General features: G+C 37.3%; 1 protein-coding gene across 4 annotated transcripts; it reads left to right on the top strand.

Annotated features, from left to right (window-relative positions):
- Nucleotides 1–4,158: 4,158 nt before the first annotated feature.
- On the top strand, nt 4,159–12,212 carry LOC124176266 (CYFIP-related Rac1 interactor B). Of its 4 annotated transcripts, none has more exons than XM_046557311.1 (7): nt 4,159–4,444; nt 9,458–9,587; nt 9,699–9,923; nt 10,136–10,470; nt 10,558–10,637; nt 10,758–10,884; nt 11,029–12,212. In XM_046557311.1, the coding sequence occupies exons 2-7, from the start codon at nt 9,503–9,505 to the stop codon at nt 11,164–11,166; spliced, it is 990 nt and encodes a 329-aa protein (XP_046413267.1). In that variant the 5' UTR covers nt 4,159–4,444; nt 9,458–9,502; the 3' UTR covers nt 11,167–12,212. The 4 variants fall into 4 exon arrangements, with proteins under 4 accessions (XP_046413267.1, XP_046413265.1, XP_046413268.1 ...); XM_046557309.1 differs by having other exon boundaries at nt 4,159–4,626; XM_046557312.1 differs by lacking the exon at nt 4,159–4,444 and adding an exon at nt 8,817–9,111.
- Nucleotides 12,213–12,715: the final 503 nt, after the last annotated feature.

Raw genomic sequence — 12,715 nt, 5'->3', positions numbered from 1 at the left:
AAGTAGGACATTTTTCACGTTGCTAAAAGTGGAATGAGCATCGCGACAGGTAACCATCGCTTACTCGGCACTCGCGAGATCGAATTGTGTTTCGCAACTGAAGCAATAATCTACGTTTGAATTTACCGATGATGTCGTTTAAGTGGTGGGTTCACCTGAGTTTTGAACATATTTATTTATTCACATTATTGTTAAATCGATAAAATTTCAAAATCTGGCATAACGTAACGTAATCAAATTGCATCTTATATATCATTTTCAATCTTTTAACAGCCAACAAGTATTGATCAACTGCAGGCTTAGCTCGCTTAGAAAAATGCTAATTGACATGCAGGATGTTTTTAATCAATTTTACAAAAAGTTAATGTACCGATAGTCTGCCAACATTTACTAAAACAATACATACAATATCAGGGTTGGCGGGATACAACCGCGATACTGTATTCTGAGTAGGCAGACTATGATACAAAAACATTTTGCTCCCAACAGGTAACCAACGAAAATGTAAGTCAGTGACCACGGCGCAAATAATGAAGAATGATGTGTGTTGGAAAAAGTGAAGAATCGTTTAGATCGAATATAGGTAACCGGGTAGGTAGGTGGACGTTTGGGATCCGTCGCGGAGTTTATGCATGTGTGTGTGAGTCTCTTTTCCGTTGGGTGGTTCCGTTGGGAAACAGACAAGGGTAGGAAGGTCGCGATGTACCGTGATGTTACTAACTTTTGTCATCCACAGCGTCGAATGATCACAGAAATTTTTTTCACAAAAGACTCCGTATTCGAGTCTATCGACAATTTGTAAGCATTTGAATATGAACGAGATTGAATTTCCCATTTTTCATTCGTTATTCAATTCAATTATTTCGTCATTACCGATCATTATTCCATTCAATTAATTTCTGTGATCGTCTGAATGGGCAAAACGCATCTCTGGACCATCTATCGCGTTCCGTGGTACGCTAGATGGGGAGAGATGCTGAGCTCGAAGTCTTCGCGTCGAAGAGGACCGCCGACCGTCACGCCACACAATAATGCATGCCCTCCAACCTCCCTCCCGATTTTGATTCGATTTGTAATCTGAGAACAACAATCCGCATAGCAATGTATCTAATTCAGAAAGATGCAGATGTGGATTGGGTTTCTACAGAATTTTTGGGACAAGTCCCAGATGATATAAAGTTTTTGACAGTTTAATCTGTCGCGCCTTTTTGCGCGTAGATTAATCATGAGAATTGGACGCAGCTTTTTGCGCGTAAATTAATAACGGGAATCGGACACGTTTTTTTACGCGTCGATTTTGCAAACAGTATATAAAAGAGTTACGCACGCTCTATGTGCTGATCTTTCAGATCTCCGGTCAATTTTTTTACGAATAATAAAGTTTTCAAGTTCCACGCTGCCTTTTGCGCGTGGACTTGATACCTTTCAGTTATGAGAGAAAGCGCAGCATTTGGAAACCAGCGCTCAACGCGCAGGAACAAAAATCTCTATAGTGGATAGTAATAGTGGAAAATCACCTTTTATCTGTTTCAGGTAATCGAACTCACCATCTATTTCAGTTAATCAAACTTTTTGTCCTTTTCAGCTAATTAAACCTTTTGTCTGTTTCAGCTTATCAAATTTTTTGTCTGTTTCAGCTAATCAAACCTTTTATCTGTTTCAGCTAATCGAACTCTCCGTCTATCGCAGTTAATCAAATTTGTTGTCCTTTTCAGCTAATCAAACCTTTTGTCTGTCTCAGCTAATCAAATCTGTTATCTGTTTCAGCTAATCGAACTCTCTGTCTATTTCAGTTAATCAAACTTTTTGCCTTTTTCAGCTAATCTAACCCTCCATCTATTTCAGCTAATAAAAACCTTTTATCTGTTTCAGCTAATGGAACTCTCCGTCTATTTCAGTTATCAAACTTTTTGCTGTTTCAGCTAATCAAACCTTTTATCTGTTTCAGCTAATCGAACCCTCCATCTATTTTAGCTAATCAAACCTTTTATCTGTTTCAGCCAATCGAACTCTCCGTCTATTTCAGTTAATAAATTTTTTGTCGTTTTCAGCTAATCAAACTTTTTGTCTGTTTCAACTAATCAAACCTTTCGTCTGTTTCAGCTAATCAAACCTTTCGTCTGTTTCAGCTAATCAAACCTTTCGTCTGTTTCAGTTAATCAAACCTTTCGTCTGTTTCAGCTAATTAATTTGTCTGTTTTTTTCCTCAAGTATATTTTTTACTCGTCTAAGCTAAGTATATTTTTGTCTGTATCGACATATGTCACTAATTATATTTTCATCTGTTCCAGGTAACTGAATTTTATTGACAAAAAAACCGTGCGCGAAAATTCAGTCAATCGCCGTTCGCATATACGATAAAAACAATCACCCTTCATCCATAATTAAAATAACCATCTTTCATCCATAAATCAAATAGTCATCTTTCATCGATAATAAATAGTCAGCAGGTTATATGAACTGAAAAATTTCGAACAAACTGCGAATATACGCGAATACTAATTGATTGGGATAAACAATCCACCATAATTAACATGTGAAAAAAAGTCATCTGAAATTTTTCGAAGAACGTAAGATCGATCTTGCAATTATTCTCCGTGGAGTAGGCCTACTGGGGATACCACGTAAAAAAAAAAACGCGCCGGGTGCTCTACCGCTTGCGGTGGTGTGGAAACGAGCATACGTGAACTTATTTTCTTCAATGGTCAAATACTAACATATTGTAGTTTTTGAAATGACAATTTTATTCTTGCGTAAATTTAACTCATTGTCAATTAAACCCATGTTTCGATAATGTGTAACGCATGTGGAATCGTAATACCTTCGGATTTCTCTAGTTTAGTCAGAGTGTATTCCAAGTAAATATAGTTTTCTTTTTGATAAATTTCGTTTCTTAATTAAGTGTTTGAGGGTCAGCGGACAGAGCCGCAGTCTCAATAGGTAATATGAGTAGAAGTTGAAAAAAGGAACCTTAATCGCCTATTTTTTTAAAATTACTTTTGTGATAATGATTGACTGAGGTTCATCGGGGTTTGTTACAGCATGGACTCAAACATTAGTACAAACAATCGAGTCTTACCTAATTTCCAAAAAATATTTACAAGTAGTATTTTTGTGTAGAAAGGGCTGGGTTTTCCGTTGCAAATAAGCCGTATTTTTTTTAAACCACGGAACGTCAGTTAAGAAATTATTTTTACACGCATCTCCTTTCGGAATGCAGATATGAGTGTTGACTGAAGATAAATGTAACTGTGTATCTCTATCGTTTGATTAACTTTTTCGACAATGTCTCCCATCTTTTGCATCAAGAAAAGGTTTTTAACTTTGTTAACAAGTAAACCAGGTGCATGTTTATTGTGCATCTATTTCGATAACATTATTTTGTGGATCCAATGGAGTTAGCTTAATTTGCGTAGTTGAAAAGTATACGGCGTCTATACGGGTTATATGAAAATAACAGTCTGTACCCGTTCGTCATTCCATAGGCATAATAATATTGGCCCTTGCATTATTTGGGTACACGCGGTGAGCGATGGTAACACCAGTTCTTGTTGTCTCTACTTACCGACCGCTTACCGGATTGAGTACGCGTGTAGGGAAGGACGCAGAGAGAGCGCTGCTTGACGATGTATTTATGTCAGCAAATTTCGATTACAAAAAGCCCCATAAAGCTAGCAGTTTTGTGCATCTGCAGTCAACGCTATAAGTCAGATACAACATACATACAACCGTGCTAGGTCTCATTGTCAGCTAGAGACTCTAGCACACAATCTGCATCATGTTGATCAGCAAAGATAGAACTACCGATTTAGCCTCGAAATGAGGGCGTCCGCCGCCGCCGGGACATTGTCAACGTTTCCATTAAATAACTCAGTTAATTCTCAGCGAATAAAAAACTCGAGCATTTAAACTTCCTAGAACTCTAAAAACTGAAACAGTACTTTGCTGCAGAATGAGGAATTAATCCCAACAAAGTAGAGAAACGCCATCTGGCCGTCATTGAGTGCGACAGTCCTATTTTACCGGCATTTCTATTGGTTAAAAACTAAACAGCAAAATACTGCTGCGCATGAAAATTCTGCCTTAAATTTCACGGCAGGGCGGGGGGGGGCATCTCTCTTCGCCCGCCTATTCTCAATCCTGTTTTATTCATGCTCTAGTCACGGCTCGCAAGAGTAACAGTTTCAGAGCGAGTAGTATGCGGTAGTGTGTAGGGCTGTTGCAGGACTTTACCGTGACTTTGCTGCTGCGCTGACTCCGGATCAGTGATCCAGAGAACAGTGGAAACGAAAATTTCCGTGGTGTCGCGAAAAATTTAATATCTTGTTTACAGTGTCCCGGTAGTCATCGTCCATCGGAACAGTTTCATATTTATTTCAGTTTTTAAAAACTACCAATATATTTACTATTTTTTCCGTTAATGCATAAGTGCTGCGTTCCTTAGGTGTGTGTTCATATATTCACTGCATGCATCAATATTCATCATTTTCACGTACTGTCTAATCGGCTGATAAATTTCGTGTACAAAATGTCATTCCAACGTTGCGCGTGTGTATTTCGAGTGTAAACATCAACCCGTTGTTCACTTTAAGAAGCAGGCTATGGATAATCTAGCTTATTTGACAGGTGTGTATGTATGCATTGTATGTACGTATATGTGCAACATTATTTCCCCATGCATTATGTCTCCACACACATCTCAAATCGCTTGTGTAAACTTCTGTAACTCGTGTGATGCCATAATTCTGTTGGTGGCTTTTCTGGGAATATTTTACTTTGTTGTGGCTCGTGGCTTTGTGCAGAGCTGTCTACGCATTGTATTATCATATGTATCCTTTGTTTACTTCATCTGTCACTCACAAAACACTCAAAACTATTAGCTATTATATAGTTATTTTGAATAAAATAATAGTCCTTTTTTGTCATTCACGAACTCCCGTGTACTCAACTTACCGAACGGTCATTTTCATTACGTTAACACCGATTTCCCTAAAAGTAGAGGAATGTTAATAAAAAATCAGATGTTTTATTCGAATGTGGTTTACTTGTAACAGTCGCTTTCGTCGCAGTCCCTTGCGATAGATTTTATTACTTCATGATTTCAGATCATTTCATATTTCGCTATGATACTGATTGCAGAATTTGAAGAATGCTTGTGGCAAACTATCCCCATGCTTTCTCTGGATGAACGTATGAATTTACGTTTTCGTTTTGTGTAATGCGAAACTATCATTTGGTATGTCTTTATTTCGTACATGATCTTTACTACTGGAGGGTTTTACATGATGCCAGAAGAGAATATTCAACCATTTGTTCGATATTCGAACCTACGTGTACTTTAACCCGTTCGTTTTCACAATATATCTGATAAAAGATACTTGACGTAAACGGGAGAAAAAAATCGGGTATCAAACTCCTTGACTGTGACCACAATTTAACTATAGCGTCAAGCTAACATTTGCGGTCAATTTTCTAAAAAAGACCTGCTGTAAAAAAATATGAGTAAGTGACGTCGGCCAAAATCGTAAATTTTATTTCAATAATCAAATAAGGGGTTCAGGACACGTTTGTTCGTGTGTTAATACAAAAAGAACGGTTTGAAAATCTAGCCGGAACCTTTTTTTATACCGACCTTTAGCACAAACAAAGGAAAAAGAATATAGTCCAAAAAAAACATTAATATTATAGCGACAAAACAATAGTTAACTGGATAACAAATTATCGACGAAAAACATCATTTTTTCGGTAATCGATGCAAGATCCTCGATTTCTGCACTAAATGGCATTATTTTACGGCAAGTTTCTTGAACCAAGCACCCTTAGTCTAAAGTCAGATTGTTAAAGCTGAAGGGGTGAATTTACGAATGCTGAAGGACACATAATCTGCATATTCTCTTTAAATGTGTCCGCCGATTCGTGGAAGCGCGAAATTATCATTCGTAAAAGGTGTGTAAGGTAATATACTTTTGTGTAGGGTGCGGATACTTTATTAAAATTAAAATTACCGTGGTAAAATTAAATGTGAACATATGGAGTGTGATGTGAGTCCCATGTCCCTCATACTTCCCTGCCAAGTCACCTCCCGCCGAGGTTTCCTGCTGCCGCGATGCCGCAGCGTCTCCGTCCAGGATATGACGCCTGTGCCCCCCCCCCCCCAGCCTTCCTCCTGTTGCTTAGCCAAGGGCGTCGGTTTTCAACGGGTCAAAGAAATACATACGTATATTTATTTAATTTCATTTTATCATGCTCATTGTTGTACTCTGAATCGTTTTGATCGTTTTGCCGTCGTCAGCCGTCGTTGTCGGACTTTTGTTACACTTACCTACATAAGCTCTCCGAGAGTTGTGTTTGTAGCAGTACACGTATACGCATACGATGCTCACGGAACTAGGGAATTTATTATATGATTAACACGTACGCATCTAATGATTGATTTTAATCATGTACAGACCTAACGCACGCAGTCTGCATTTTGAACGTGGCTTTATTCTTGTTTGTTATAGTTAACGACTTCTTCACTTTTCCTCCGCGCGTTTCTCGTTATCCTTAACGGGTTACTTCGCGGAAATTAGTTACCGAGTAACTGTACCAGTCACAGAATTAAAAATAATCCTTGTATATGTATACCAACTCTTGTGGTCGCCTAAAAGATATCTGCGTTGAGACGGGAATTTTTTATCATCTCGTCTGTTATGGAAACAAAGTTGTCTAAATATAGCTCAAACAACCCCTGCACGGGTTAGGATATAGTACATAAATCCCGTTGCTGTTATTGGTGAAAAAATTGCCGTATACGGCCGTGTACACTGTACACGTGCTTGTTATGAAAAATGTGTGACCATCTCTGTTCCAATACTCATAATCTTCAAAATACGGTACTAGGTCTATTTTTCCAACATCGGGAGTTTAACGGTTCATTTACCATTTTACGGAGCGGCCTCCAGTGATGGGTTAACTTTTTATGCATCAAATGTCATCGGTATAGGATCTTTTAAACCGTAGCTATTATCACCTGCTTCCATAATCAAGTGATACTACGCTGTCTAACACATAACGAGGTTGAAGTTAGTAACAAGAAGTATCGAAGCATTGAAGTAAATCTCTATTTTGCAACTTCAAAATTACTTCGAAGTAGTTGACTTTACAAATAGTGAATACATTTTGTTTTATTATACGCGGTTTACTGAATTTCAGATTAGAAATTATACATCGTAACACGTTATCATTACAAGCGTCAACCTCATAGCACCTATAGCTCAAATATAACCAGGGGGAGATAATTTTCACTTTCGGATATATGTGTCTATATACATATAATCTTGTTGCGTGTCGTCAACATTAACGCGACAAGGGCATGGTGGTCCGAAGATTGTTTTTCAACTCACGTCAGACTCGGTTAGGCATAGACAAAGTCTTTATTCCGGAAATATTGACAGCTGCGACACCGTCAATGTACCGTTTAAATTTGACAAACGTGATTAATTAATATGCGTTGAAAGGTTAACTCATTAAAAATTAGTGGTGCAGTCCCTATAAATCAAAGTTTCACATAGGGACGTCACGTGGCATTTTGATTCCTGCATTCCACATTCGACTAATCAACTGTCCAATAACCATGATTGTCAATACGCATATCCTCGGCAATGAAATGGCAGTCTAATAACAGGGTGATTGACAAATATGTAATTATGGGCAGGCGTGTACCGATATGGCTGCATGGGTGTACATACGTATAACGTACATGGTGATCGTAGGCGCAGCAATTATGCGTGCCAGCTAACGATTTTTATCTTTCGTACGTGGCACGGTCACGGGCAGCATGCATATTCGGTGTAATATTATTATAGTTGTTTTTGTCGTTGTTGTTATTGTTAATAATAATAATAAAATTTAAGTTTATAATAAAATACCGTCACTGTTTTCTTCTTCTTCTTCGTTTTTTTTTTTTTTTTTAACAAGTATTCGGCTCGCAAATCCGGTAGTCAAGTTGCGTGTTCCCATATTTTAAACATCGGCTTGAATATACGGAGTAAGTCATTTCACTCATCAGCATTTCTGGGCCGAATATATTTCAAAGTTGAACGGAAAATAAGTAAAAACAGTTGTGAAAACGCAATTATCGTTTCTTCATGCGGTTATAAGGAACATGCGGTCGTTCGTAAGTTTTACATGGGAAATCAAGGAAATGTGTTGAAATCCGATGATTAAACGGAAGGCTGTTTAAGCGAACAAGTTTGTTTCCTTCTTAGCTATCGGAAGTCCGTTGATCTCATCCGGATATACGTACCGTCGCTTCCCGTTTGATAGCTAATTTCTGAAATGACTCGCTCGACGTACATCAATCAAATTCTTCCGAGACGTCAGCCTTTGCTGCTAGATTGTAGTAATCAGAGTTCTGTATACACTTTTGTCAGCAATTGAATAACAGATAAGGATTGACCTTGTAATATATGATAAATAAGTCCTGACCTACGAACACTATTCGCTTTACTTTTCCGCTTATCATATAGGTATATATTATGGGCAGATACATAGATAAAATTCATACTCATCATAAACGGATGGGTCCACATATTAAAATAACATTGCACTTTTCCGAATGGATATTATGACTTTTAGAAATCGTGTAAAAGATTGAATCATACTCATCTCGGCAAAAAAAAAAAGCGAGGAGAATGATCGAGAACGTTACGTCAGGCCTAGCAAAATATCGGTGAGAATTCTTTACTGGCAAATTCACCTTCGAAAAGATCTGCCAAATAATGATGATAAAGCGTTTGAATTTCGCTCCTTGCCGTGAAGTGGTTCTTTACAGGGGTTTCAGTTAGCTCCAGAAGCGCCGTCTAGTTCGGGGTGGTTTAACTGAAATCCATTGATTTTTCGATACCGTCATGTCGTTTGTCGTACGCATATGATCAAATCAAACATGAGGGTCGTGTGAAGTGAATTTAAACACCTTCCGACTATATTGCATCAAGCTTGTCTCAAATGATCATGACTCTTTGAACAATACTGTTCACATCACCTAAAGCGGCAACGACTCTCGAGGATATTATTTTGAATCCCATTGCTTAGACAAATACGCGCAATCATGAGCTTGCCTACGTGATAGTTCGTGTTTTTTTCAAGTATAGAAATCAACTTGCTATAAATTTTAAATCGCAGGATTGTTCGACCAGATTTTTTCTTCCTCATCCTCGTCCACGAATATTTTTGATAATCAAATAACCTACTAATCTCTTATATGTACACGTCAATGTTAGCCAAGACGAAAGCAACTCATGTGCATCAATGCTGTCTTGAGCAGTATTTTTGTGCTGGCACGTAAACTCATCGCGTAAAATTTGATTGAATTTTTCCGATCATAAATCGAAAATAATCGACCAAACAAAAGTTTACTTCCACCTGTCATTAAGCCAGTTTACATCATCTTACCTTTGTCACATCTCTGTTTCAGATGTCGTTTAGGGAACAATTATACATTTTATAGTTGAAACACACAATGGGGAAGCTGTTGAGTCTGTTGGCTCGTGATGAATCGACCTGTTGCACACCGCAAAAATATGATGTCTTCCTCGATTTTGAGAGTAAGTGACTGTATGCATATCTCGGATGATATTCTTGGATAATTTACATTATCTGGTTCATCGTGTTCACTCACTATTAAATGTTTTTGACAAAACTTCATCATTCCTTAGATGCTCAGCCATCTGATAATGAAAGGGAAACATTTGAGGACGTGCAGCGGGTGTTAAAAAATTCTGAGTCTATTTTGGAAGAAATTCAATTCTATAAGGGAGCTGGGAAGGAAATCAGGGAGGCAATATCAGCGCCAACAGACGAGTGTCAGAGGAAAGCCTACCTGGCTGTGGCTCCGCTTGTTGCCAAATTAAAGCGATTTTATGAATTCTCGCTAGAATTAGGTAGGAGTACCGACATTTCGCATATGAATCATTTGTAATTACTGCTATAATGGAAAACTTTCATTTACAAATTTTTAAACCAGAGTTTCTACAACACAAGTCAATCTGTTACTAAAATAAGTCAAGTTAGCAATGTTGGGTTTTGCTCATTAATATCGGTTTGGACGAACATAATTACATGTCGTTCGGTCTTTTAAAGTAACTTTTTACAGAGGGTATCGTACCAAAAATATTGGGTCAGCTCTGTTCAGGAAATCTTTCACCCACGCAACACTTGGAGACACAGCAAGCATTGGTGAAACAATTAGCAGAAATCTTGGAGTTCGTCTTCAAATTTGACGAGCATAAAATGAAGACACCCGCCATACAAAATGACTTTAGTTATTACCGAAGAACTCTGACTAGAACCACTTTTCCCAAGGAGGATGATAATGAACGAGACATTTGTGTTGGTAATGAATTGGCATACAGGATGTCTCTGTTTTATGCCAATGCAACACCTATGCTTCGGGTACTCAGTGAAGCAACACTCGAATTCCTAAAAGATGTACGTATCACTTAAGCTTTGCCATACAGACCTGTTGCATCAGCGTTTGGAAATATTACGCATGATTTCTGTTTTTCTACCTTTTAGAATGAGGATACACCAAGAGAAAATATTACAGAAACTCTGGGCACAATGGCTAAAGTCTGTTTGAGAATGCTAGAAAATCCGTATGTATCCATGTGTATAAAACTAAAAAATAAGAAAAATTATACAATGACACTTTATGCAAGTGTCAGTTCAGTGACATATGTAAAAACACGTTAACATATCAGTTGTATAAATTTTAGAAATCTGTTGGCACAGTTTCAAAGAGAAGAAACACAGCTGTTTGTCTTGAGGGTAATGGTAGGACTTGTAATACTCTACGACCATGTTCATCCTCAGGGTGCGTTTATCAAGGGGTCAAATGTTGATGTGAGTGGTTACAATTATTTACATTTTTTACATTTTATATTTATATTTCATCAACCAAGGTGAAGATGGATATAAAAAAGTGATAGTTTGTAGAAAACTGCTTCAGAAGTTGATAATTATTCACGACGTTTCTCATTGTTTCAGGTAAAAGGTTGCATCAAACTTCTCAAGGATCAGCCGCCATGCAAGAGTGAAGGACTTCTTAATGCTCTACGTTACACAACCAAACATCTAAATGAAGAAAATACTCCGAAAAATATACGTAACTTATTAGCCTCATGATTTCCAAAGCATCGCGGCTGCTGCATCAGAAGCTGAACCGTTCCAATGGAGATCTAAAGAAAACGATACCAAAGTACCAGGCGAATAAAACTGCATTTCAAATGGCGATTTTAACAATACCTGTATTATTGTGGTGATAGCAATAATGCCAACTGCCAGTAACGTAACGAATTCTACACTATTTATATTATACAAATGAGACTATCAGAGAAGGAATTGGTTGATTAATGGTAAATGATGATTGTAATTGTGAATAGGTTTCGCAGATATAAATCCAGATCATGAAAATTATTAGAGCATATCGTATCAAAGGCTAGACACATCTGATATTTTGATTAACTTGTGATAGAAGATTAAAGTTTAAATGTGTTGAAAAATTTACAAAATTTTAGCGTTAGTTTCGTGCAAAGGAAAAAAAAGTTTTCTCAACAAATTTGCAGGCATGTAAGATGATATATTATTCAAATCAAAGATAGTATTTTTCTTTTTTTTTTTAAGTCATTGGAATTCCAATCAGTGTATCAAAACAGTCATAATACGTAGTATACATACATAAATAACATATTCGTAGGTAGATAATTAAGTTATTGAGACAAGCCAAAGATATCGTAACAGTTCATACAAATAGATGGATATACCACTAAAAATGTTTTAAATATTTTGTGAAAGCATTCAAGTGGTCTTGTAGTACTAATCCTTTTCATACACTATACTTGTGGTGTTTCACATCACCAATTATACCGCAAATCATCGTCGTATATCGTCAGACCCGCGCAAAAGCAACTGTAATATTTTGTTCTGATATTACCAATCGCTTCCACTTCGCATTAAATTTGACATAGAGAATACCAAAGCCGACCATTGTTAGCTACGATGATTGCACGGCTATTTTGCATTTCAAGGAGAAATGGATACTTATTATACCGTCTACTTTCATAGAGTTTACCTTAATTATATATATATTTTTTTTTTAAACATAATATTACGAGCACCGCCAAAAAAATTGTAAATAACGACCAGAAATAAATAAATATTTGGAATATTCGTTTCGTTACGGTTGATCGATTGTAGTGTAATATGTCTTATCACAGTTATGGTAAATAACAACGATAGGTGTTAAACAATATTTTTTTCACAACGTATAATATTATAAATAGCGTAATTGTATTTAATGTCGCAGACTGATGGAATATTACCTCTGATTGCCATTAAATCCGACAAACTGACTTGCGTTGTATCGTATGCGGTGTATACATGATTTATTGATAATTACACACGGGAAAAAATAGTATTTTGCGGCCGAGGTCATTGTCCCCTATCACCGTCTTATATCTTATATCTCTTGTCAATACAACCGTCCTTGGCAGCGGTACCACACGAGGTTTGATTCACGCAATAGTTTCTATGGAAACGTGTGCCATATCGATCTCGGTATAACAACGCACGCGAAACCGCAATTCCTCGCTCAGGTGTTCAGGTATAATAATTTTAACAGGTGAACCGTACGGGTCACGAACGATCCCAGTGTAACATCTTAGACTGTAGCTAG

This window comes from Neodiprion fabricii, chromosome 2 (assembly GCF_021155785.1).
Source record: "Neodiprion fabricii isolate iyNeoFabr1 chromosome 2, iyNeoFabr1.1, whole genome shotgun sequence".
NCBI classification, from domain to species: domain Eukaryota; kingdom Metazoa; phylum Arthropoda; class Insecta; order Hymenoptera; family Diprionidae; genus Neodiprion; species Neodiprion fabricii.
This window is presented reverse-complemented; position numbering and strand designations above follow the sequence as displayed.

What these genes read in the sequence shown, in the direction of transcription:
- LOC124176266 (XM_046557311.1), top strand. Translation starts at nt 9,503, where the DNA reads ATGGGGAAGCTGTTGAGTCTGTTGGCTCGTGATGAATCGACCTGTTGC. An exon ending in TGTCTTCCTCGATTTTGAGA is followed by an intron (nt 9,588 to 9,698) that starts GTAAGTGACTGT and finishes ATCATTCCTTAG; the next exon opens with ATGCTCAGCCATCTGATAAT. An exon ending in CACTCGAATTCCTAAAAGAT is followed by an intron (nt 10,471 to 10,557) that starts GTACGTATCACT and finishes TCTACCTTTTAG; the next exon opens with AATGAGGATACACCAAGAGA.